Genomic DNA, 27,956 nt, shown 5'->3' on the forward strand with positions numbered 1-27,956 from the left:
TAGGACCCTAACATTCAACCATATGAGAGTCAGAATTTGGTCTAATTATGATGAATTAGGCACAGAAAGTAAATCGCACGGCGGATTCATGGCGGTACAAAGAAACTGAAGTGGTTTACTAATGAATGACATTTATTACCAAGTAAATGTCTGACCACAATGAGATGGAATGAGGACCCCGATTTTAGTAGTTAGTATAGATAGGTCATAAAAGTTTTAAATTGTGGACAACTCCTTTACAGTAAGTTTTCAACTTTGCCACAATGTTTATTACCCCATAGGCGCATTACGATGTGTTTATCTGAGTGATTTGGTAGTTGTTAGTAATAAGCTGTGACATCTCTGCTGTTTCTTCTGATTGATTGGCCAGACTTGAAGTCATGCATACATCACGTCACAATAATGACGTTGTACCAAACCTACTAATCAGGAGAGGTATCAGGGATACGGACAAGAGGGAGGAGGATTATGGGGCTTTGGTCCAACAGCCACAAACTACTTTTTGCTCTTGTTCCTCTTGTTACAAAATAAGTCAACAACACTGTCCACTACATGTAAACTTGCAGGATGGTGCCGGTAATGATTATGGATGAGATTGAGGAACTTTAAGTTTGCTTTCTGGAGGCCATGTTGCTTTTCAGACAACTTTCTAATGAACTAATGGAATTTTTATTAACCTGACAGAAGATGACAACTTTATAATCTGTTGTTATGGCCCAAGTGATTTCAAAATTTATATGTTAGGGAAAATGACATTAAAAAAAGCCAGTGATACTCTGATTGGTAACAGTATGGGCGACAACAAAATGGCAATATATATCTTACATACCTGAGCTTCTATATTGGAAATCTGATAGCCCAAATAGGAAACTAGTTCTGAAAAGGAAGGTCTTTTCTTAGAATCAAAAGCCCAGCAGGATTTCATCAGGAAATATCTGCAGAGAAAGCAAAATATATGTTTCACATCTGCACAAGGGTACATCTGACAGACAGCCCAATATATAGGTACAACGGGTGATAAAGGAAGAGGAAGGCCCTAAAGGTAGGGAACGAGGGATGGCACACCTTCTGACACCAACATGTGCTTGTCCCTAAGCTCCCCTAACGCCCTATGCGGGTCTTTCCCCCTGCCACCATCACATGCCTAGCCCCTGATTGCCACCTCAATATACCCTGGCTAGTGCACTGGCCAGTAAGGACGTTAGACTTACCACTGCAGGTAATATCACACAGGGAAACAAACAAACAAGGGACTAACAGAAAAGATACAACTCAGCTCAGAATCTGCAGCTAAGCTCCATAGCAGTAGAGTACAACAGCACAGTAAACAGGACTCCAACAGCGGCAATACCCCAGTGCTGCCATGAATCCCTTAATGATTTGTGACAATATGTAGGAAACAAAAACTGAAGCTCCAATCACGATTCACAATTAATGTTAATTTAACAGTGGTGAAATTACACATGTCAAGCTGAAATTAAAAAGCGTAACTCCCCAGGCTGCCATCTCACCACAAACATGGGCAGCTTTTATTATTTTGTCAGGGTGGATGTTATCATCTACACCAGGTGTGGGACATTTATGGCCCACAATGACCTTTTCTCCAGCCCTCGGGCAGATTCCCAGAGACTGAAGTGCTTTGGGAGGCAGTTGCTTTCCATATGCATGATGCTGCGGCGCATGCAATGGAAGATTACGTCAGTCAGGATGTACTTCGTGGTCAGAGATGACATGTAATGCCCTGCCATCCAGCAAAAGAAGACAGCAGCAGCATCTCCTGTGATGTCTATGCTCCAGCCCAGTGTCTCCTGTGATGTTTATGCCCCTGTCCCATGTCCCCTGTGATGTCTATGACCCAGCTCCATGTCCCCTGTGATGTCTATGACCCAGCTCCATGTCTCCTGTGATGTCTATGCCCAAGCCCAGTGTCTCCTGTGATGTCTGTTACCCAGGCCAGTGCCTCCTCTGATTCTATGTCCCAGCCCAGTGTCTCCTGTGATGTTTATGCCCCTGTCCCATGTCCCCTGTGATGTCTATGACCCAGCTCCATGTCCCCTGTGATGTCTATGACCCAGCTCCATGTCTCCTGTGATGTCTATGCCCAAGCCCAGTGTCTCCTGTGATGTCTGTTACCCAGGCCAGTGCCTCCTCTGATTCTATGTCCCAGCCCAGTGTCTCCTGTGATGTCTATGCCCCAGCCCAGTGTCTCCTGTGATGTCTATGCCCCAGCCCGGTGTCTCCTCTGATTCTATGCCCCAGCCTAGTGTCTCCTGTGATGTCTATGCCCCAGCCCGGTGTCTCCTCTGATTCTATGCCCCAGCCCAGTGTCTCCTGAGATGTCTTTGCTCCTATCCCATGTCCCCTGTGATGTCTGTGACCCAGCTCCATGTCCACTGTGATGTCTATGCCCAAGCCAAGTGTCTCCTGTGATGTCTACGGCCCAGCCCATTGCTTCCAATTATGTATATGCCACAGTCCCATGTCTCCAGCGATGTTTATACTGCAGCCCCATGTCTCCAGTGATGTCTATACCGCAGCCCCATATCCATTGATGTGCATCCTCCAGCTCCATGAGTCCTGCGATGTCTATACCGCAGCCCCATGTCTCCTATGATGTCTATTCCACAACCAGTGTTTCCTGTGATGTCTATGTCTCAGCCCAGTGTCTCCTGCGATACCCAAATGGCCCGTGACAGAAAAAAAAGTTTCCCATCCCTGATCTACACTATATGGACAAATGTATTGGGATACCTACACATTACATCTACGGGAGCTTTTTGTGAGATACCATTCCAAATCTTTAGGCATTAATATGGGGTTAATCCTCCTTTTGCAGCTATAACAGCTTCCAAGATTTTGGAGGTATCTGGGAATTTTGGCCCATTGATCCAGAAGAGCATTTGTGAGATCACACACTTATGTTGGACAAGAGGACTGGGATCAACATCTCCATTCCCCATCCTCCATCCACTCAAAAGTGTCCTGAAACAAGTTCAATCTCAGTCGAGTTCTTCTACACCAAACTCGCCCTACTATCCCTTTATGGACAATGCTTTGTGCACTGGGGCGCAGTCATGGAGAACAGAAAACAGCCTTTCCCAAACTGTTCCCACAAAGTTTGAATCTACAAATGTTTAAAATATCTTGGTGCACTGAAACATTAAGATTAAGTCTAACCCTTGAAAATCAATCCCATAGCATTACCCATCCTCCACCAAATTTACAGTTAGCAAAATTAGGTAAAGCAGGTAACATTCTCCTGGCATTTGCCAAACTCAGACTTGTCCATAAGATGTTAGATAGAGAAGTTGTATTCATTACGCTGCAGAACATATTTCCACTGATACAGAATCCAGTGACGGCGGCTTTACACCACTTGATGCAATGCTTAGGATTGTGCTTGGTGATATAAGGCTGCATGCAGATGCTTGGCTATGTCATCAAGCTCCCAACGGGGGCACAGTTTTGTGTTGATGTTAATGACAGAGGAGTCAGCAGAGTGTTGGTTACTTTTCTGCCTTCTGCTCCTCAGCACTCGAGGACCCCGCTCAGGAGAGACTAGCACAGGCGAGTCTAGCACTGATGCAGTGGAAGAGGCATGTCCCTCCATCTGCAGCTATCATATGAGCAGGCGTGCAGTACAAGGCAGGTTAAATTAGCTAATATTGAAAAACGGATGTACTGTATTTATAAACTAAAACAAACGAGAAAACCGAAAAAATGTCCAATGATAAAATACTTTATTTTATTGTTAAAATTAATGATAATCAGGGGAGGCCAAAGCCAAAATAAAGGCACACCCTGGGGACAACAGTAATTACTTAATATCATATATATCACAAAGAATATCTCACAATGTTAAATAAAATAAAAAATAATAAATAATATATAAAAAAATAGAAAATACTAGTGTCAATACAATATCTTTGTGTAAAACAGCCAAAATAAATCATATAAAGTGCAGTCAAAAGACTGTGCAAAAGACTAAATATATATATATATATATATATATAAATATATAGCCACAATAAAGTGCATAGCAGATTAAACAATAAATAAATTGCCACACATAAAAGCGTGCAATGTGCAATGTGCAACGCTAATAAAGTGGATCAACACATGTAATATAAATAAAGTGATGAAACAATGAATAAAATTGCGAGCACAATGTGGATACCTTTCAGCTGCTTTAGTCCCCGGGATGTGCCAGCCCCGATGCGCGTTTCGGCGTACCGTCGTCAGGGAGCGCGTCGGGGCTGGTACATCCCAGGGACTAAAGCAGCTGAAAGGTATCAACATTGTGCTCACAATTTTATTCATTGTTTCATCACTTTATTTATGTTGAATCTATTTTATTGAAAACAAATAAACAACAAAGTACAAGACAACAAACAGTGTACACCAAGGCACATGAAGCCACATTATTGCTATACACTCGTAATGACGAAATATCTTCTGGTGCCGTAGAGTCATCAAGATAATTGTATACCAGAGGGCACACGTATACCATCCCGTGGCTGTTGTTCTTAACTATATATACATTTGTCATATATTATTGCGTATACAGACATCAACGGAAAAGATGTCACGCCGCCCCGTGTTTCTTTCGGAACATCAACATCATTAATTAAGAGAGTAGTAACTGCGGGCATGCTTAACAAAGTCTCCATGTGACCAGTGGAGGTGTACGTCAAGAAACAATAAAAAGAATCTAAGAAAAGAAAATAAGAAACTCAAAGAGAGTGTGAAGGGGGGAGGAAAGAAAAGGGAGAAAGGGAGGTGAAGTGAAGTAAGCGGGCCTCGGGCCTCCGTGCCAACCTTTAACTTGCTCCCTCGACCAAGCGAGGTAATTCGGGGGTTTCCTTGAATAGTATCCAAGGCTGCCACACACGAATCAGGCGGGTATTGTCTCCCTCCATTTCGGCCATTAATTCCTCCATACGGAATATATCTGCAAATTCTGTCACCCATTCTGCCATGGTCGGTGTTGTTGTTGTGCGCCAATGGCGTGGAATGACCATGCGCGCCGCAGAAATGCAAAATCTGAGAAGGCTTCTTTTCTGAGTGGATATGGGGCCTGGGAGGATTGACAAGAGGGCAATTTGCGGGGAGGGTGGAACATGTGTTCCAGAAATCTTTTGATACGCTCCAAAAACCTCTACCCAGAAGGGTTGTATAGCAGGACACTGCCACCAGATATGGAAAAGCGTGCCTCTTTCCGTCTTACATCGCCAACAGGTGTCGTCAGCTGACGGATAAATTGACTTTAGCCTGACGGGGGACAGGTACCATCTGGACAGTATCTTGAAATGTTTCTCCTGTGCGCCCCCGGCCAGAGACATTTTATGTGTGAAAAAGTAAGCTTTATCAAGGTCCTCAGATGTAACTTGGAGCCGCATCCGGATCGTCTGAGTGAAGTATCTTATATAAAAGAGAGATCAGGTGAGAGGGAGGATCTTGTTGTGATAATAAGTTTTCAAATCGTGTCATGGGTGGGTGAGAAGAACGGTCGCCCAAATGTCCCCGAATAAAAGATCTCAACTGATTATATTCCAACCAGGAGATTGCTCCCGAGGAGGACCCTTCCCTTATGCTTTCCCAAGATGGAGCCCTCCCTTCTATCAACACCTGTCCCAAACGCAAGTCAGACCTTCTATGCCAACCCAGAAATTGGTCTCTGCAACACCCTGGAGGAAAATCCGGGTTACCAAATAGTGGAGTCAGCGGGTTTAGGGTGCTGATCAGTTTCTTTCTGGTTTTAACCCGATTCCATAACTGTAAAACCCCACGAGTCAAAACGTCTGTATTTCCCTCAGAATCATTTGTGACCAAGTCATGGCGTCGGATCCATGGGAGATGGCGCAATGGAACCTTATAAGATGTCTGTTCTAGTTGAACCCACTATTTGGAGTGATGACCAAATTGCCAATCAAATAAGCGTGCCAGTATAGATGCTCTATGGTATAACTCAAGGTCAGGGAGGCCTGCGCCACCCCTGAACTTCGGGGCAGTCAGGGTAGAGTACTTTAGTCGGGGTTTGGAGGTCTGCCAGATAAATCGGATCAATGCCGATCTGATGGTCTGGAAGAAAGTTTTCGGCGGAGTAATCAGAACCGCCTGAAACAAATATAAAAATCTGGGGAGAATATCCATCTTAAATGAGTTCATCCTACCAAACCACGAGATATTTTTCCGTCCGTACTCTCTTAAACGTTTTAAGGTTGAGTCCAAGAGGGGCAGGTAATTTAATTTGTACAGATCATTCATATCAGTAGGGATATGAACTCCTAAGTATTGAATAGCTTTAAACCTCCATCTGAAGGGAAAGTTTCCCATGATTCTTGTAAGCTCTGTCTGCCTCAGAGATATATTGAGGGCTTCGGTTTTCTGGAAATTAATTTTAAAGTTGCTGACTGCTCCATATTTTTGGAACTCCTCCATCAATGATGGGAGGGTAATATGAGGCTGGGATATATATAGGAGGAGGTCATCCGCATAAAGAGAGACCTTATAATGTACCTGATCTACCCATAAACCGTGCACACTGGGGTTCTTCCTGATCGCCACTGCAAGATGTTCCATGACTATTGCACATAACAAGGGCGATAAAGGACACCCCTGTCGGGTTCCGTTCCCAACGGTTATAGGATCCGACATCGCCCCGTTGACTTTAACCCTCGCCGAAGGGTTGGAATAGAGGGCCGCAATCCTTTGTAGGAAGCGATTACCCAGTCCCATTTGTCGAAGGGCCGCAAACATGAATCCCCAGTGTACAGGGTCAAAGGCCTTTTCTGCATCAATCGACAGCAGAGCCATTGGTTTCTGTTTTGCTTTAGCATGAGCAGTCAGAATAAGGGTTTTACCTATACCATCCCTTGCCTCTCTTCCTCGTATAAACCCCACCTGATCCGAGTGTACCACTGAAGGCAAAAGAGGGGCCAATCGATTAGCTAAAATTTTTGCATATAACTTTACGTCTACGTTAATGAGAGATATTGGACGGTAGTTGGTCACTATTTTTGGGTCTTTCCCTGGTTTCGGTATCACCGTAATAAAGGCCTCTAAGGATTGTGGAACAAATGGGGAGCCGATCGCGATGGAATTAAACACTAGCGTCATAATGGGATTAAGTTGTTCGCGAAACATCTTATAAAAATAAGGGGAGAAGCCGTCTGGTCCTGGGCTTTTACCTGCCGGGGTATTTTGAATAACCTCGTCAATCTCCTCTGTCAAAAAATCAGTATCCAGTGATGACGTCAAATCCGTGGTCAACACTGGAAGGGCAGTGTCATGTATATATGATTCTATGTGTGGTTGAGGGTCTAGAGGCGAATGAGGGGAGCGATCACTATTAATATTGTACAATGTATGATAGTATTGCCGCATTATATCTAGAATTTCCATTGGATTTGATGTTGTCTGGCCATGACGTCGCTGAAGAGAAGGAATATATGTAGTCTGATTACGGGGGTGTAAAAATCTGGCTAGAAGGCGTCCGCATTTATTAGCCTGCCCATATAATATACTCTTAAATCGGTTTCTTTGATGCCGGGACTTCTCATTTAATAAGGATTTCAGATCGTCTCTGCACTTAATCAATTCAGACAACGTCTCTGTCTCCCTATCCTTCTTGTGTTTCATCTCCAATGTTGAAATTTTCTCTGTAAGATCCATAATTTCCCTACTTTTCCTTTGTTTTAAGCGAGAGCCATGTTTAATCAGAGTCCCTCTAAGGATGCATTTAAGAGTTTCCCATTTAATAGGCATGGCAGTGGTGTCATGTTTATGAAATTGTAAGATTTCTGCTATGGTGGTCTTAATGTCAGCCACACAGGTAGGGTCTTTTAAAAGGTTATCGTTCAGTCTCCACGTCCACTGTCGTGTCACTGAATCAGGAGGACTAATATCTAGAAAGATCGGAGCATGATCCGACCATAGGAAACCTCCAATAGATGGTTTCGGATCCCATGCCAATGCACAATGACTAAGGAGAAAAAAGTCTATTCTGCTATATGAGTTATGTGGTGTGGAGAAGTACGTATAGTCTTTCCCGTTGGGATTAAAAAGTCTCCAGACATCCGTAAGACGTAAGTTATGAAGGTCTTTTTTCAAAGAGGACAGCTGACGTAGAGAAATGTGAGATCTCGCTGCTGAAGAATCTAAAGTCGGGTTAAGAGTCATGTTAAAGTCTCCCCCTATTATGACGACCCCCTCAGCGAAGTCAGCCATTGTCTTTAAGAAGGATCTAGTGGCTCGAATTTGGTCCCGACCGGGGGCATACCATCCTGCTATAGTGTATGTTGTTGAAAAAAATCTGAATTTTTAAGATCACGTACCTGCCCTCCGTGTCGACCAGCGTATCCAACACTGTATGTTGGAGGGATTTATGAAGTGCTATAGACACCCCTCGGGATCGTGAGTCAGGATTGGTGCCATGGAACCATGTTGTATAATGGCGATCATGTAGATTAGGGACATGTCCACTCTTAAAGTGTGTCTCCTGTAAAATCAGCACATTTACTCTTTTCTTGTGCATACCATATAATATTTGAGACCGTTTCTGCGGGATATTAAAACCCCTGGTATTCAATGAGCCTAATATAATCTTTTGTATGGCCTTCTTACCCGTCATTCTGTTTGTAGTCCGAAGTCAAAAATGCAGACTTCGCCAATAGAAGTAGGTCAGCCTCGGAGTCCGGTGCCCGCTATAAGAAGGTGAAGAGGGAACTAATAGGAAGAGGTGAGTACAAGCAGAGAAAATGAGTAAGGGTTAAAGAAACAGTAGTAAGAAAAATTAAACTATAACAATACGGATGTGGATAGACCCACTCCGACAAACCGTTAGATCCTAGTGGAGGTTATTACTAAATGCTGCGTGCCTTAATGGTCAAGCAGCCCTCCGGGGGGTGAGAGTACGGCAAAAGAAGAGTCGGAGACGCCGTCCCCTCCGGCGTCCGATCCCATTATGTTATATCAGTTGCAAACCTTTAAAGCGGAGAACCGGCCCACACAGCCCCTCGTAACTATGAGTGTATGAGCCATGACCCATCCCACTTTGTAATTACTATCTGTGTTATCCAAATAGAAAAAGAAGCAAAATAGAACCCAACCGAACTACTAATGTATACAGGCATTCGACTTTGTAATCCCAATACAACATAACTTTTAGAGCATAGGTCTACCCTCTAAATTAGGGCACCCTTCTTCAATCCACAGAAAGGAACTTTATGAAGAAAAGAAAAAAAAAAAAAGGGGGGGGGAGGGAGGGGAAGAGAGGAGAGGGGGGGGGCAAAGGATACGGAAAGGTTGGAGGAGGAGAATCATCCGGTATTGTAAACATATTTACATTTCAGACCTGCATTACTCTCAGCAAAGATCCCCGAATCTCCCCTTCCCCTCCAAACCCATGTAGACCCATGTCCGATCGGGTAGAAAGGAAAAATTTAGTCGAACAATACTGGATGATCAAACTGCTTCTTCCTCTCTGAGATGTGCGCGCCCACGCCCATTGGGCCTTCTTCCTCGTCTGCGCTGACGTTGAGGCTCTGGATCTCCACGAGGGTCCTCCATCCTATAAAACAATGGTAGGGATGGCCATTCAGGAATATCCACCTCAGGTATATCCAAGGCGGCCGAAAAAGCCGGGATGCCCCCAGGGTGGCTCAGTCGGTGTACTCTGCCGCTCCTCTGGACTCGAAGACAAAACGGAAATCCCCATGTGTAGGAAAGATCGTGTCGCCGCAACTCCTCTAGGAGGGGGCGGAGAGCTCTACGCCTCTGCAAGGTCCATCTGGACAAATCCGGTAGAAGTTGTATTCGAGTGTCCGAGTGGCTTATGGATTTTGCCCTCTTAGCTGCTCCCATGACTGCGTCCTTAAGTTGGTACTTATGCACCCTGCATATCACGTCTCTTGGTGGGTCTTGCTCTCTAGGACGCGGGCCCAGAGCTCTGTGGGCGCGATCCAACTCCAATGGGGTGTCTTGGGGCCTATCCAATACTGAATTAAAGATGCCTCTCAAAGTGGAATGTAGGTCCTGGGAAGGTACAGACTCGGGCAATCCCCGTATTCTTATGTTGTTCCTACGCCCCCTATTCTCCGAATCATCCAGCATTTCCGCTAGGGTCTGTATTTGTCTGGCTTGAGCTGCTGTTATATTTTCCTGGGCCTCCATTCTATCACTCAGGGAGGTCAGGAGCTGGTCGTGAGATTCAACTTTCTCACCACATTGCTGGATATCGTCCCTGAGTATGGAAAGTTCAGCTTTATAGGAGGATTCCAAGCGGACAATGTACTGTTCCATATCTTGTTTCGTCGGAATGTCCTTTAGCCTGTTATACAGTAGATCGAAATCGACTCCGATGGGTACTGAGGAGTGCCCCGCAAACATAGGTGCTGGCATCCCATGTTGTAGCATAGATGCACCTGTTAGACAGACAGACGGTGAGGTTGTATTGGATAACAGTCCAACCTGATAGACGGGCGATGGTGATGAGTAATCTGCTCGTTCTCTTAGTGTGGGGTCCATCTCCCTGTGTATTGCAGAATCCTTAGGGGGGTTAATAGAAACATCTATATCCATGTCTGGGGGATTGGTAATGTCTAGTGCGGGGAGTTCCACAGAAGCCGCTTCAGGGCCCTCTCCTGTCTCAATGGCACCTGGCTGTGCCTGTATGACCGCGGGGTCTCCCTGTGAGAGATGGATCCCCAGGGGCTCAGCGGTCTTAACAAGGGGAGAGTGCCTCATCTCCTGTGATACCCCCGCGGTCGCCTCATCAGATCCCCGAGAGGCTCCCCCGTGTACCTTCTCCCCGGACTTCTCTCCTGCCTCCGGTGCTGTGCCTCCCGCCGCCACATCCATCATGGCGCCTGCAGCTCTCCTCTTCACCGCTCCTGAAAAGTAGCGGGAAATCTTCTGAGGAGCTTTGTCGGGCGCCGCGGGACCGGTGGATACACTCCCCTTGCTCTTCCTGGTAAGCATCTGGGTAAATGACGTTATATCAGGCTCTGTTTGGATCGGTCACCGGGGTAGGAGCGGGAGCCTCTTCAAAGCGTGTCCTCACTCCTCGCCCGCCATGCCACGCCCCTTCATCACTTTATTTATATTACATGTGTTGATCCACTTTATTATCGTTGCACATTGCACGTTTTTATGTGTGGCAATTTATTTATTGTTTAATCTGCTATGCACTTTATTGTGGCTATATATTTATTTATATATATATATATATATATTTATATATATTTAGTCTTTTGCACAGTCTTTTGACTGCACTTTATATGATTTATTTTGGCTGTTTTACACAAAGATATTGTATTGACACTAGTATTTTCTATTTTTTATTTATTATTTATTATTTTTTATTTTATTTAACATTGTGAGATATTCTTTGTGATACATATGATATTAAGTAATTACTGTTGTCCCCAGGGTGTGCCTTTATTTTGGCATTGGCCTCCCCTGATTATCATTAATTTTAACAATAAAATAAAGTATTTCATCATTGGACATTTTTTCGGTTTTCTCGTTTGTTTAATTTTATTATCCGAGTTGTCCTTTATATTTCCATGGGTGCATTATTATGATTTTAAGGTTAATTTATTATATATTGCACTTTCCTTGAGTCATTTATTTTAATTGTATTTATAAACTGAATAGACGAATCTTTAAAACTTATTTCTTAACATTCCTTTAAAGAGTGCAACCCCTTTAAAGCTGTAAGCCATGGGATTAAAGCCATAGTGGTAAAGGTGCTCTGGAATGGTGATCATGGGGTGCCCTAAATCACTTGGTATAGGATGTCACTAACTGATGGTACGTTGGATCACTACTTACTTGTAAGTGCACTCACTTCTAATTTAGCCCTAGCTTTCCCGTAATCAGAGCACGTACGCTCATCACTATGTGTTATCTCTCTTCTGGGAGAATCACCCTAAATTTGAAACCACAGAGGATTTGCATGGCAGTCTATATACATACACGATGCGGTCTGTACACTGCAATCATGGAATACATGAATTCCAAAAATGCTATACAAGTTAGAAATGTAAGGTACTTAGGGTCAGCAAGGTCAAGGTGTACCTAAATATGGATGGTCCTTATCACTAATATCCCACCTCTCCATGAGCCAAACCAGCCTCATCCAAATGGGGAAGTGAAAGAAAACCAGACATAGCTCGCAATTAAAACCTTGTGTGGGAAAGATGGGTCAATATAGGGCCACAACCCCCAATATATACTACAAAAAAAAAGGACCTGCACACCTTTAGTGATAAATTAATGACAGGTGCACAAATATGCTAGGTGGTCAATATACACACATATACATACACGATGCGTCAGCATGAAATAACAATTTCTTGGGACAACGCAATAGGATCTGGGTATGACTAAGGCTTTAATAAGAGGGCGAGAATGATGGGACCTTGCTGACAAAAAGTCCCCAAAATATATAGTGTTAAATAAAAAATGGGTATACAAAACACATAAGAACGGATGAATCTAGCAACGCTACTATCTGTGGTCTTCGGCAAGCATACATGTATATATATATATATATATATATATATATATACACATACATTGTTGTGGTCAAAAGTTTACATACCCTGGCAGAATTGTTGCTTTCTTGGCCTTTTTGCAGAGAATATGAATGATAACACCAAAACTTTTTCTCCACTCATGGTTAGTGGTTGGGTAAAGCCATTTATTGTCAAACTACTGTGTTTTCTCTTTATAAATGGTAATGACAACCCAAAACATCCAATGACCCTGATCAAAAGCTCACACACCCCATTTCTTAATACTATGTATTGCCCCTTCTAACATCAATGACAGCTTGAAGTCTTTTGCAGTAGTTGTGGATGAGATTCTTTATTTTCTCAGATGGTAAAGCTGCCCACCGTTCTTGGCAAAAAGCCTCCAATTCCTGTAAATTCCTGGGTTGTCTAGCATGAACTGCACGCTTGAGATCTCACCAGAGTGGCTCAATGATATTGAGGTCAGGAGACTGAGATGGCCACTCCCGAACTTTCACTTTGTTTTGCTGAAGCCAACGACAGGTCGACTTGGCCTTGTGTTTTGGATTGTTGTCATGTTGGAACCTCTGAGTACATCCCATGTGCAGCTTCCAGGCTGATAAGTACAAATTTGCCTCCAGCATTTACTGATAACGTCCACATGTCCACATGTCCACAAGCTAATCACCTCTGGGGTTAGAAGAATGAAAATGAGGCATGAGGGACCAGCTATCTATGGCTGGTTTCACATTTGCGCTTTTGTGCGCAGCGCATCGTGCACACCCGTGCGCATGCGCACTGCGCACCTATGTTTAACATGACGTGCGCATGGTCTTGCGCACACTTGCATTTTCGTGCGCATGCGTTTTTTTGTCTTTCGCGCCAGGCGCGCCAGACGCAACATGTTGCATTTTTTGGTGCGCCCAGTCTCGGCAAAAAAACGCATGCACACGGAATGCGCAAAAACAACACATTGAAGTCTATGGGAACGCATTCGTGCGCATGGTCTTGTGCACGGTTGCGTTTTTTTGCGCATGCGTTTTTGAGTTAAACAAGTCTAGAATGTTCTCTAGACAATGGAAAAAATGACACACCTAAAAACGCATGTGCTTAAAAAAACGCAAACGCATGCAAAAACGCATGTAAAACGCAAGCAACGCTGCGTTTTTTTGACGCATCAGCGTGCGCATGACGTTAAAAAAATGCGCGTTTGTTTTGCGTTTTTTATGCGCCCGATGCACTGCGCAAAAAAACGCTAATGTGAAACTAGCCTATGCATACTATGTTCTGTGACCTGGGACTCATAATCTCAAAGCACCTCTCACGATATTGGTAAATGTAAATGAGAAGGAAAAATTAGTGGATACTGCGCTGTTGGAGAAAGAAGAAAAACCGCTGTAGTTTCGCGGTTTTATTATCGACGTGTTTCAAAGTATAACACACTTCTTCCTCAGGATACAAAATGTGGGTGTATCCTGAAGAAAAGTGTGTTATACTTCGTGTGATAAAACACTCCGGGATCGCCTTTGCTGGGGTCAAAGGTCACGTGCGTTCAGCATGAAACTCAGGCGCAGAGCTGGGATTCGGGTATAACTGACACTGGGTCAGGTTTATTAAAGGTAAAAGCAATGCATAAAGGAAAAAAAACATAAAACAAATCCTTGCCTGTCTGGCACTAACTAAACAAGGTACAACCTAACTACCAACTGGCGGGCTACTCCCGTCCAGCCAAACCACAGTTACAGTGGGCACTGCTTTCATTCACGTGTGTCTCACACAGACAGGCTCTCTGTGTCCCCAGGCTGAGACACTCACACAACCACCTGGCATCCTTTTATATCCGCCTCCCATTATTCATTAGTAACCAGGTGATATACTGACCAGACTAGGCCACATAGGAAAGGTATCTGGGCGAGCCCTCATCCACTATTCCCACATGATTCTCACATATCCCCCCTCTGCTCAGACCACTCCGGTCGAGCAATGACACCCGCCAAACAGTGCACTCGGGACAGGGCATCTGCATTCCCCATCTGTACCGCTGGGCGGTGCTCCACCGTAAAAGTGTAGGCCTGCAGGGCAAGGAACCACCGGGTCACCCGGCTATTCTGTTCCTTGTGCAAGTGCATCCACTTGAGAGGGGCATGGTCAGTGATCAGCCTGAACTTTCGGCCCACCAGGTAATATTTGAGGGCCTCTAGAGCCCACTTAATGGCTAGGCACGCTTTTTCTTCGACTACACACTTTTGCTCATGTTTATTCAGCTTCCTGCTGAGATAGAGGACTGGGTGTTCCACTCCGTCCCTCACTTGTGACAGTACGGCCCCGATACCGATATCCGAGGCATCCGTTTGTACCACAAACTCGTTGCAGAAGTCTGGAGTCACCAGTACGGGTTGAGAGCAAAGTGCCCGTTTTAGGCTATGGAAGGCTTCTTCAGCCAGTAAATTCCATTTAATCATGACGGAGTCTTTCCCTTTGGTAAGATCCGTCAGGGGGGTAGCGATGGCTGCAAAATTGGGTATAAACCGATGATAATAGCCGGCGATCCCCAGAAAGGCTTGCACCTGCTTCTTGTTGACAGGTTGCGGCCAGTACTGAACCGCTTGAATCTTATCGACCTGGGGTTTAACAACACCCCTCCCAATTACATACCCCAAATACCGGGCTTCTTCTAGCCCGAATTGACATTTCTTGGGGTTCGCGGTTAGACCTGCCTCCCACGGGTCGTCAATCACAGCTTGTACTTTCTGGAGATGAGTCTCCCAGTCCAAGCTGTAAATGACAATGTCATCCAAATAGGCCGAAGCGTACTGCCTATGTGGCCTCAGGACTCGATCCATCAGTCTCTGGAAGGTCGCCGGTGCTCAGTGCAGTCCAAACGGCTTATACACATACTGAAATAAACCTCCCGGCGTAGCAAATGCCGTCTTTTCTCTGGCAGCCTCTGCCAGAGGGATCTGCCAATACCCGTTTGTTAGGTCTAGGGTCGTAATATACCAGGCTTTTCCTAACCGATCTATTAACTCGTCGACCCGGGGCATATGGTAGGCATCAAATTTTGAGACCGCATTCAGTTTCCTGAAGTCATTGCAGAATCGGATGGTGCCATCCGGTTTAGGAATTAACACAATCGGGCTGGACCAAGCACTGTGTGATTCCTCAATGACACCTAGCTCTAACATTGGCTTCACTTCTCGGGAAATGGCTTCACTGCGCGCTTCCGGAATTCTGTAGGGTTTCACGTGAACTGTGACACCAGGTTCCGTTACGATATCATGTTTCCTTAGCGTAGTCTGCCCGGGTTTTTCTGAGAAAAACTTTTGGTTGTGAAGTAGAAACTGCCTGACCTCAGTCTTTTTCCACTCCGAGAGAGTCTCTGCAACCCGTACCTCCGGTACGGTATGCGAGCACACGGGACGGACCAGCTCCGCTGACAAGGCAGGCTGATCTCTCCAGGGTTGTATGAGATTTACATGATAAACCTGTTCAGGTTTCCGTTTACTTGCCTGGTATACTTTGTAGTTTACTTCATCAACTCTTTCCTTAATCTCAAAGGGGCCCTGCCACTTTGCTAGGAACTTACTGTCCACCGTGGGGACCAGGATCAACACCCTATCTCTGGGTGCAAACGTACGGATCTTGGCACCCCTATCATAGATTCTTTTTTGGGCTCCTTGAGCCTGCATAAAGGAAAAAAAAACATAAAACAAATCCTTGCCTGTCCGGCACTAACTAAACAAGGTACAACCTAACTACCAACTGGCGGGCTTCTCCCGTCCAGCCAAACCACAGTTACAGTGGGCACTGCTTTCATTCACGTGTGTCTCTCACACAGACAGGCTCTCTGTGTCCCCAGGCTGAGACACTCACACATCCACCTGGCATCCTTTTATATCCGCCTCCCATTATTCATTAGTAACCAGGTGATATACTGACCAGACTAGGCCACATAGGAAAGGTATCTGGGTGAGATATACCTGCCCTCATCCACTATTTCCACATGATTCTCACATTCGAAACGTCGATAATAGTGGAATAATCCACTCATTTTTCCTTCTCATTTACCTTTACCAGTACCATGAGAGGTGCTTTGAGATCTAGGTGCTGTGCATCTAGTCATTAGAGGTGCTTTGAGATCTAGGGGCTGTGCATCTAGTCATTAGAGGTGCTTTGAGATCTAGGTGCTCTGCATCTAGTCATTAGAGGTGCTTTGAGATCTAGGTGCTTTGCATCTAGTCATTACAGATGCTTTGAGATCTAGGGACTGTGAATCTAGTTATTAGAGGTGCTTTGAGATCTAGGTGCTGTGCATCTAGTCATTAGAGGTGTTTTGAGATCTAGGGGCTGTGCATCTAGTCATTAGAGGTGCTTTGAGATCTAGGTGCTTTGCATCTAGTCATTACAGATGCTTTGATATCTAGGGACTGTGAATCTAGTTATTAGAGGTGCTTTGAGATCTAGGGACTGTGCATCTAGTCATTAGAGGTGTTTTGAGATCTAGGTACTGTGCATCTAGTCATTAGAGGTGTTTTGAGATCTAGGGGCTGTGCATCTAGTCATTAGAGGTGCTTTGAGATCTAGGTGCTTTGCATCTAGTCATTACAGATGCTTTGAGATCTAAGGACTGTGAATCTAGTTATTAGAGGTGCTTTGAGATCTAGGTGCTGTGCATCTAGTCATTAGAGGTGTTTTGAGATCTAGGGGCTGTGCATCTAGTCATTAGAGGTGCTTTGAGATCTAGGTGCTTTGCATCTAGTCATTACAGATGCTTTGATATCTAGGGACTGTGAATCTAGTTATTAGAGGTGCTTTGAGATCTAGGTGCTGTGCATCTAGTCATTAGAGGTGTTTTGAGATCTAGGTACTGTGCATCTAGTCATTAGAGGTGTTTTGAGATCTAGGTACTGTGCATCTAGTCATTAGAGGTGTTTTGAGATCTAGGTACTGTGCATCTAGTCATTAGAGGTGTTTTGAGATCTAGGTACTGTGCATCTAGTCTGGTGTCTCTAGTAACATTGCAACATATCTCTGAAGTTACCCGTGTGGAGTAAGAGGTGAAGGTGCCCAAAGTATTGCGGACAAACAACTGCCTTCAGCAAATTCACCAGACGTGCGTCGAGGGGGTTAGCTGCCTACCCTGAAAAACAGTGAGGAATGAGCGGAATATGGCCTAATCCTCTACTCCTTGGTACAGTAGGGTTAGGCCCCTGCTTGAAGGGCTAGGTCATGTTCAGACATGGTGGAATTTACAGTACAACATATAAAGTCATTTTTCACATGCTCACATTTCATCAGTGGCGTAGAACGGTTGCTCCATTTTAAATCCACTTTGTAGAAGCTTGTAAAATTTTGCATCGACTGGTATGCCTGGATATGGATTTATTCCTTGACGGAGACACAAACCCATGTTAAACTTTAGATATATCGTATGTACATGACTGTATGCTTACAATGCAAAATGATAAGGATATATGCCATACCAAGAGAAAATACTTCCCAAAGTAATATGCCGTAAGACCACACGTCACTTTTGATAGTATATATTCCATCAAATATACTCTCTGGAGACATCCATTTAACTGGCAGTCGAGCCTGGAGCAGACAGGAAAAAAGAAACAGATGAGGTGAGGTATGCAGAAAAAACTTATTCAAACTCAAAACTTTTAGAAAGTAACCAAACTTTTTTTTGTTAATTTTATCCGGCATGGAAAGTTATGAAACTTTGCAAATCACTTTATTAGGGAATGTGTCTTCATTACTGTAAAAAAAAAAGTATTCTGGTCTATTTTCCTGCCTCCTGCTGCATTGGGGGTACAGATGATGGCAGTGAAAGGCTCAGCAACTGAATCACTATCTCTGGGAATATGCTGCTGTAGGAGATTGTTTTGATGAGCTCAACACTCAAAGGAGGAGACAAGTACTGACCCATCACTGCCATCATCTGTACTCCAAATGAGTATGTGCTGATATCAGTGCATCTAAAAGCAGGCAAATAGACTGAGGAAAAACAGGGGTTTGGAAGCCACTTATATGCAGTTTTTTATGGGAATAAAAACAAATCAATTAATAAAGTGATTTACAGAGTTTCATAACTTTCCATGCTGGACAAAATTATGAAAAAAAAAAGTTTGGTTACTTTTTAACTGGATTTTTCAGCAGTACTCCCATTTGTCCTGTAGATGGTGCTGAAGACTTCCTTATTATCTATCTGCTGTTAGAGCTGTTTACCCTAAGGTTTGGGCTCCAAGGTGATATATAAAGCACATTTATTACACAAAAGTTATTGTTTATAATTGTATTCCTACAATATTAGGACGTCTGTGTTAACAATAATGCATTTTTTAGATTACTGCATATCGGATGTAAATGTGTTCATATGATCACGTGAAAATTGCATTCAAATTTTCCAAAATGTTACGATTGAAACTTTGGTATGACCTTAGATTTATATTAGTTCAATCTTGCTAAACTGATATCCTAACCTTGGTAGGAATTTAATAATACTTTAGAGCATACTTATCAATATTTTTTTTAAAATGGACTCGAGGAAATTTCTGGCATGAAACCCATTGAAAATATTTTGCATAACCATGACCCCTCTTATAGGCCTGAGGCCTTCCATTTGCCAATTTCCCATCGCTGACTCTGCGTCTGCACGCCAAGGCTCAGTCTGAGGCCCATTAAAATTAGGAACCAACCGAAAATTCTCACAGATTTCTACATTTTTCAAACGACCAAGAAAAGCAGTGAAGATGGATTTAAGATGGACTCACGTTGCCCTTTACCACATAGTTCGAATCATTCTCAATATCCCTGGCAAGTCCGAAATCACAGATCTTGGCCTCCTTTCCATTGTTTATCAGTATATTTCTGGCTGCAAGATCCCTGTGAATGCACTGAAGAAAGGATTGGAATTAGCAGTCTGTGTCAATCATACGCAGTCACCCTGTCGCTTTGATGCCAGTTCACACCAGAGATGGACAGAGAATTTTCTGGGACCCTCAGTATTAAGACCATGTGCTTCTTCCTGCCTATGATACAGCTGTTTCTCTATACTTTTTCGTTTCTTTCAGAGGGATTTTTTAATACTTGCCCAGTTTCAGGATCATAGATTTAAGGGGTACAGAGTTAGCAGGGTGCTCAAAACAAAAGCTGCATAAGAGACAGGTGAGGCTCTGCCTCAGATTTTGCATTGGGAACTAGGAGCTCCAAATTAGGCCTCGCCTAACAGTACTATAAAAAACAGCAATATCCTATGTTCCTTAATGGTTTCCTGGCTCTTCACTTTGGCACTCCAACATGATGAAAAAAATGACAATCCGTTTCTCAACTGTCCCAGTTCCACTACCTAGCCATAAATTACTTCTCTTGCTTGGTAGCAACCAGATGCCACATACTACATCATGCCACTAGGCCATTTAAAACCAGCTCAGGTGGTATTGTGCTGTTCCAGGTCCCCACTACAACAACTGCGCTGTCTCAGCTCTGCTACATCAGGTCTCCATTACAGCTCCACTCTTCCACCTTTGCTTCATCTGAACTCCACTTCAACAACGCCACAGTTCAAACATTGCTACATCTGGTTTCCACAGCAACAACCCTGCTGTTCCAGCTCTTCAGAAACTGTTCTCACTACAACAACTCTACTTTTACAGTTTTGCTACATCTGTTTTCCACTGCAACAACTCTGCTGTTCCAGCTCTGCAGCAACTGGTCTCACTACAACAACTCTACTTTTACAGCTTTGCTACATCTGGTCTCCAGTGCAATAACTCTGCTGTTCCAGCTCTGCAGCAATAGGTCTCCACTACAAAAAGTCCATTGTCCCAATTTTACAACATCTGGTCTCCACTACAGCAACTCTGTGGTTCCAGCTCTGTTACTACTACTACTGTTCTAACTCTGATGCATCTGTTCTTCATTATAACAACTTCATTGTTCTAGCTCTGCTACATCTGGACTCCTCTTTAGCAACTCTGCTGTTCCAGGTCTACTATATCTAATCTCCACTCCAACAACTAAACCATGCTTGCTCTGCTATAAAGTATCTTGATCCAGCACAACAATTCTGTCACGTTGGCACTTTGGCAGGTTGGCACGAGCGAGGGGGTTGTGGCTCCACTGTGCCACAAACCAGACTACCCAGGAAGGGGTGTGACTAGGACAGCTATCTCGGTCTTCGCTGGAGCATCTGATGGTGAGGTCAGGTTTTGTGTGGCAAGTAGCTGTCAGGTGCCACTCCAGGGTGGTGTCTGGCTGTGGTTGCTGATCCCACTGGGGAACAGGACGCTAGGACAGATGCGACTGACAGACAGGCAGGTGAGCACGGCAGGCACGGCTGGTACTCTGGCAGGCGGGCACAGCTGAGACACTGACAGGCGGGCACGGATGAGACACTGGTAGGTGGGCACGGCTGACTGGGAAGGCACAGGGACACGGACAGGAAGGAGTGGTGTATGGAATAGGTATAGGCCTGTTCACACAGGAGGTGCTGGTACTGGTACGGGAAAGATGGAAATATAGATGGGTATGAAGGAACAGGTTTGGACCTGTTCACACTGGAGAAGAATCGCAAGGCTGCCGTGAGGAGCTGCAGTTAGCAGCAAAAGGTTTTGCAGCAGCAGAAACAGAACAAAGCAGAACCGCAGGAGTGCGTAGCACCGGCAGAGCCACAAGAGTGCGGAGCCCAAGCAGAGCTGCAAGAGTACGGAGCAGGCAGAGCCGCAAGAGTGCGGAGCACAGGCAGAGCCGCAAGAGTACGGAGCAGGCAGAGCCGCAAGAGTGCAGAGCACAGGCAGAGCCACACGGATGCTGAGCACAGGCAGACAGAAAGGACACAAGGATAGGCACAACAGGGAAAGGAGCCACTGACAAGGAGACTGAGAGACAGAGGTAGGACAAAGTTCAGACAAGGTAACGGTTCAAGACTAATTAAATTAAAGACTGTCGTTGAGAAGACTTTACTTTCATGTTATTAGTGTGCCGGGGTTACTCCTATACTTAAGCCTATAAAAAGCAGAACAGTGACCAGTCCATTACTACAACAGATCCTGATTTAGTACGGTGGGTCAGAAGTTCAGAAACATCCTTGTCTGTCACGATCCACATAATAAACTCACCAATTTTGATTCAAGGAATTCCATTCCTTTTGCAACTTGACATGAGAAACTGAGCAGATCTTCCAGGGTAAGGATGTTCAGATCCTCCTCGTCATACTTCCTGGTGTTTTGGTATTTGATTTCTTAAAAATAAGAGATTATCAATTATATAATATGTAAATTTCAATTCTGAAATACTCTGGATATCTAAAGGTGCCCATACTCCTTAGATCGGTGTTGTCCGATGGCAATGTCCCTGACTCCTCCTAACACGTGAACGATTGGCTTGGATTTTTCTCAATGGGAAGAGCAGAGTAAGCCGCTGCCAGACTCTAGGTTGAATGTACAGTGGGTACAGAAAGTATTCAGACCCCTTTAAATTTTTCACTCTTTGCTTCATTGTGTCACAGACGTGGTTTGTGGAACCACTGTGCCACGGACCACGGAGAGCCTGGAGGGGCGTGATTAAGTGAACACCTGACTATTCAATAGAGCCTCTGATGGTGAGGTTAGACTTGGCTCCCGATGAACGCCAGGTGCCACTCCAGGACAGACCAACGGACGAGCAGCAGCTGGACCCAGAGGACAGACTGGAGGGAGCGGCTGGCAGAGTTTGCATTAGAATGCAGCAGACAGTTTGCATCTGAGTGCAGCAGACAGAGGTGGCACCTGACTACAGCGGACCGAGTTTGTATCAGAGTGCAGCAAGCAGTGTTTGTATCAGAGTGCAGCAGGCAGGATCTGCAGTTGAGTGTAGCAGGCAGGGTCTACATTAGAGTGCAGCGGGAACTGGTATGCAACCTTACACAACTTAGACTGCGAAACAGGAAGGTTTCTCAGGCACCTCCCCAGTGGGGAGGAAGCAATATATACATAATGTCCCACAGCTATTGGCTGGGGAGGAAATAGCAAGTGCACGCTCTGACCTTTTTAAGAGGGTGGGAGTGCACACACATGTGCCCTAAGGACATGGCTAGAGGACCGGCTGGAAGCATGCAGAGCATGGGAAAGGGAAGAACTGACTGCAGCATAGGTGAGTGAAGAGACACGCCGGGGACCCTGCATGTCCGAGCAGGACTCTGACATGGTGCTAACACATTGCGGGTATTTGGTAAATTCAAAAAAGTTCATTTTTTCCTCATTAATGTAGACTCTGCACCCCATCTTGACTGAAAAAAATAGAAATGTAGAAATTTTTGCAAATGTATTAAAAAGGAAAAACTGAAATATCACATGGTCATAAGTATTCAGCCCCTTTGCTCAGACACTCATATTTAAGTCACATGCTGTCTATTTCCATGTGATCTTCCTTGAGATGGTTCTCCTTCTTCATTGGAGTCCAGCTGTGTTTAATTGAACTGATAGGACTTGATTTGGAAAGGCACACACCTGTCTATATAAGGGTATATGCACATGCTGCGGATTCTGCTGCGGATCCGCTGCGGATTTGGCCGCTGCGGATCTGCAGCAGTTCTGCAGACAGTGTACAGTACCATGTAAGTCTATGGGATTTACAATCCGAAGTGCACATGCTGCGGTTTTTTCACTGCGGAAAAGCTGCGGCTTTGAATCCGCAGAAATAAATGACATGTCAATTCTTTCTGCGGATTCCACTGCGGTTTGCCACCTATTCCATTGTCCAGGTGTCAAACCGCAGGGGAAAACCGCTGCCCAATCCGCAGGAAAACCGCAGGTCCTTTTATCTGCGGTTTTACCTGCGGATCCGCAGAGAAAAATCCGCAGGTGAATCCGCAGCATGTGCACATAGCCTTAGACTTAACAGCTCGCAGTGCATGTCAGACCAAATGAGAATCATGAGGTCAAAGGAACTGGCCAAGCAGCTCAGAGACAGAATTGTGGCAAGGCTCAGATCTGGCCAAGGTTACAAAAGAATTTCTGCAGTACTCAAAGTTCCTAAGAGCACAGTGACCTCCATAATCCTTAAATGGAAGAAGTTTGGGACCACCAGAAGTCTTCCTAGACCTGGCCTTCCAGCCAAACTGAGAAATCGTGGGAGAAGAGCCTGCCTTGGTGAGAGAGGTAAAGAAGAACCCCAAGATCACTGTGGCTGAGCTCCATAGATGCAGTAGGGAGATGGGAGAAAGTTACACAAAGTCAACTATCACTGCAGCTCTCCACCAATCGGGTCTTTATGGCAGAGTGGCCCGACGGAAGCCTCTCCTCAGTGCCAGACATATGAAAGCCCACATAGAGTTTGAAAAAAAAACACATGAAGTTTTTCAGCTGCAGGGACAGGACGACTGGTTGCCATTGAAGGAAACATGAATGTGGCCAAGTACAGAGATATGCTGGATGAAAACTTCTTCCAGAGTGCTCTGGACCTCAGACTTGGCTGAAGGTTCACCTTCCAACAAGACAATGACCCTAAGCACACAGCTAAAATAACAAAGGAGTGGCTTCAGAACAACTCTGTGACCATTCTTGACTGGCCCAGCCACAGCCCTGACCTAAACCCAATTGAACATCTCTGGAGAGATCTGAAAATTGCTGTCCACCAACGTTCACCATCCAACCTGACGGAACTGGAGAGGATCTGCAAGGAAGAATGGCAGAGGATCCCCAAATCCAGGTGTGAAAAACTTGTTCCATCATTCCCAAGAAGACTCATGGCTGTACTAACTCAAAAGGTGCTTCTACTCAATATTGAGCAAAGGGTCTGAATACTTATGACCATGTGATTTTCTTTTTTAATAAATTTGCAAAAATTTCTACATTTCTGTTTTCTTTTCAGTCAGGATGGGGTGCAGAGTGTACATTAATGAGAAAAAAATGAACTTTTTTGAATTTACCAAATGGCTGCAATGAAATAAAGAGTATATACATCACTGTAAATACACATCTGTACTCTGTATCTCCCCCACCTCATTGTAGATTGTAAGCTCTCACGAGCAGGGTCTTCTTATTTTGATTTAATTATTGTATTGTTAATGTTGTTACTTATGACTTGTGTTTTGAAACTGTTAAACTGTAAAGCGCTGCAGAATATGTGGCGCTATATAAAGTTATATTATTATTATTATTATTATTATTATTATTATTATTATTAAAGAGTGAAAAATTTAAATACTTTCCGTACCCACTGTACATATTATGCTCACCAGGTAAGGTGGATTTTCTACGCCTCAGGTCTGGATGGCTACATGAAACCTGGGCATTGATGCAGCAAGTAGAAATGCATATGGAAAGTGAGGACTAGGCACGCTCAGAAATCTAAGGAGCAGTAAGATGGATGAAGTTGAACCCAGCAAGGAAGGAAGCAAGCAAAAATACAAACATAAAAAGCACAGATGGTGGAGCACACCAAACATATGACTAGAGTCTCCATCCTAAGACACAGTTGTGTGTCTAAATGTGCCTTGTTCTGCCCATTCTGTGCAGCTAGATATTTTTAAGTGCTGTTCCAGCTATCGCCAGTAGGTGTCATAAGTTGCCCTTCTCCTTTTATTCATGTGTTTGGAATTTTCTGCTCTCCAAATGGTTAGTTGTTCAGAACCGCCCTTTCTGCCTGGTCAGCAACATGTAACCATTTTTCCAGAGTAGCTCATACCTGCTCAGCTCAGCTCTTTGCAAACCATTGCTTATAACAAGCGGATTCCGGTAAGGATAATGCAATTATTAGTTATGCATCTCTGTTAGCAGCCATAATGCAGCCCCTATGATGTTTGCATTGAATGCTCAGCTCTTGTGATGTTATTTCACTGCATGTTTGTTATAAGCATCCTCTAGTTATGCATCCTCCGTTCAGTGAGTGTAAAGCGGGCAGCCATTAGTGTGTTAGTTATCTTTCTCCTTTGCTGCTGTGTATGTTATATTGCCCAGCTCTTATATAATACATGATAACAGCATCCTGTATTATTGCTACTGTTGTGATAATACCCTGCATTGCTATTACCTGCCAGTATTGTGTATTGTATACTGTCTTTCAGTACTGACATGCTGTATTATCTGTCTCTTGTAGTTTTTACCTGAATCATCCACATTTTGCACAACAATCTACTGAATCATCTATAACTGTGTTCAACAACCTCTGATATCATCTACTACAGTTCTACTGTCAGAGACACCGCACTGCATTAGCTCATAGAGCCAGTGCGCGTGTCCTGAGTACAGAAGCAGTGCTAAGAGTTACATGGGGAGCAGGGCAGCAGAGGTGACCATGCGTGCTTCAGGCTAATAGTGTCAGGGTCCAGTCAGTGCTGGAAAGTAAAGATGCATAGGACCTGCGGACACTGAAACTGAATCGTCTGCACGGGACCTATGGTCATGTGACTGCAAGGGGGCGGGGCTTAGCGTCCTGTATTCAGATAGGACAGGTCACCATACAACAACTCAGAGTCAGGCAAAACAGAGGTCACAGCAGTACGGGCAGACGAGGTACAGGAGGGACAAACAGACGGGTAGTCAGACAGAGCCAAAGGTCATACACAAGAGGGCGACGTGGTACCAAGGGGACGAGCAGAGAGGAGTTGGGTCACAAGCAGAGAGACATACACGAGAGGTAGTGCAGTACAAGAGGGGCGGGCAGAACTCGTAACAGGGACAGAACCAGATCACAACCGAACAAGCAAGCAAGATATCAGGCACAAGGCACACGTATACAAGAGGTCACTTAACTCAGCCGAGGGCAGGAGTATAACTGACACCGGACCCAGGTCCAGTGAGCACTAAATAGCCTCCTGCTGCCAGAGAGAGGCAGCACAATTAACCCATAGTCTAACCAGGACGGGTCAAAGCGAAATCCCATCCTGGATCATGACATCTACTATACCATCAGTTATCATCTCCCATTGTTGTCCATATCATCCCAATAAATAATAGACTTAAGCACCCATACAGTCTTGTTTCTGGGAGTGGATGAAAGGTTAAGCCGGATGCTGGAATCCACACAGCGTCATACGTGGAAGAAGGCAGAACATGTCTTAAATACAGTAGGTCTAGGGAGATTATGTCTTTGTCATTGACAAGCTCCAAATCCGGATTTGGAGTACAGCAGGGGCAGCAGACCCAGGGAAAGGAAACAGAGCTCGGGATAACAGGGTCTGGTGCATAACAGTGCCCCATTCTTGGAGAACATCCGAGGTGAACCAGTGAGAGGAGAAAGAGAATGCTTAGCATGAAATCTCTTGAGCAGGATTGGAGCAGCTATGTCCTTTTTGGCCACCCAGCATTTCTCCTCTGGACCGCGAGTAATTTCACAGTCCACAACATGGTTGATTTCATACTCCGTGACTGTATCAGAAATAGAAACAATAGGAACTGCTTTGACTATTGAAGAGGACCTGCTAAGGACCAGAGGGCAAGCTGCAATTGGAGCGTTGGAAAACAAAGGGGCAGAAGCAAGAATACAGTACATTCAGGTTTGGTTACATCTTTCTAACTGTTCATTTTGGACCCATGCCCAGAGACATTATCTGCGGAGTCCTGATAGGACGCATTAATATTAGAGGGAGTGGATGGAGAGCAGAGTTTCCGAGAAGGTGGTTGAAATGTTTGAAGCAGGTATGACAAGATGAGCCCCACTGGGCAATCTGGTCGGACGACCAGTCAATGACCGGAGAGTGCAATGACCGGAGAGTGTAGCCATAGCAACAGAAGTCCCAAAAGAACAGGTGCATTAGTAAGTGGCAAAACTAAAAAAATAAAATGTCCTCAGCATGTAGTGCACCAATATGAAGAATTATTTTCACTGTCCAGAATTGAATACGAACACTTGGAATTGTTGAGCCATTCATGGGGGTTAGCTTCAGAGGCTTTTTAGCCTTTTGGCCAGAGAGAAGTCTATAAAATTCTCTGCTGCTCCAAAATCAAGTAACACTTATCCAATTAACACAGAGGAACTGTAGGAAATTGACATAGGAACAAGTAATTTATCATAAGTGGAGGAAACAGTTAATCCGAGGACGATGCCGTCCTCCTCACGGCTTCAGTTTGGAATAATTTGTGCGATAATAATCCCATTAGCAAAAAAGTAAGGTGATGGGACCTTTCATCTGGAGATAATTTGTTCTGATCGATCTCCATGGTTTTCGATTCAGCCATTCTTGGAAGAGATTTTGGAAACGTTTCAGAATGTGACATGGGAATCAAGTGTTTTTTCCTTAGACTGTTCTTAAATACACAAGTCCACTCGGGTAGCAATTGAAATCAAAATATCAAAGGGGATGACAAATTGCTACCAGCGAGTTCATCTTTGATCCAACCTGATAGGCTGGCATAGAAAACAGTCAGAAGAGCGTCATTGTTCCAGGTAAATTCAGCAGAAAGAGTGCGGAACTTGATTGCATATTGTCCCACAGAGCAAGTCCCTTATGTAAGC

General features: G+C 44.5%; 1 protein-coding gene across 2 annotated transcripts in view; it reads right to left on the reverse strand.

Annotated features, from left to right (window-relative positions):
* Positions 1-27,956, reverse strand: part of FLT3 (fms related receptor tyrosine kinase 3) — a 178,815-nt gene that overhangs the window by 3,372 nt on the left and 147,487 nt on the right. For both annotated transcript variants that reach the window (XM_073583146.1, XM_073583145.1), the window contains exons 19-23: positions 21,641-21,762; positions 19,295-19,417; positions 18,002-18,113; positions 17,807-17,906; positions 830-935 (exon numbers count right to left, since the gene is read on the reverse strand). In XM_073583146.1, the coding sequence (XP_073439247.1) occupies positions 830-935; positions 17,807-17,906; positions 18,002-18,113; positions 19,295-19,417; positions 21,641-21,762 (563 nt within the window). The remainder of the gene's footprint in view (positions 1-829; positions 936-17,806; positions 17,907-18,001; positions 18,114-19,294; positions 19,418-21,640; positions 21,763-27,956) is intronic.

The sequence above is a fragment of the Dendrobates tinctorius genome, unplaced genomic scaffold (assembly GCF_039654945.1).
Source record: "Dendrobates tinctorius isolate UK_male_01 unplaced genomic scaffold, ASM3965494v1 ptg000075l, whole genome shotgun sequence".
Taxonomy (NCBI): Eukaryota; Metazoa; Chordata; class Amphibia; order Anura; family Dendrobatidae; genus Dendrobates; species Dendrobates tinctorius.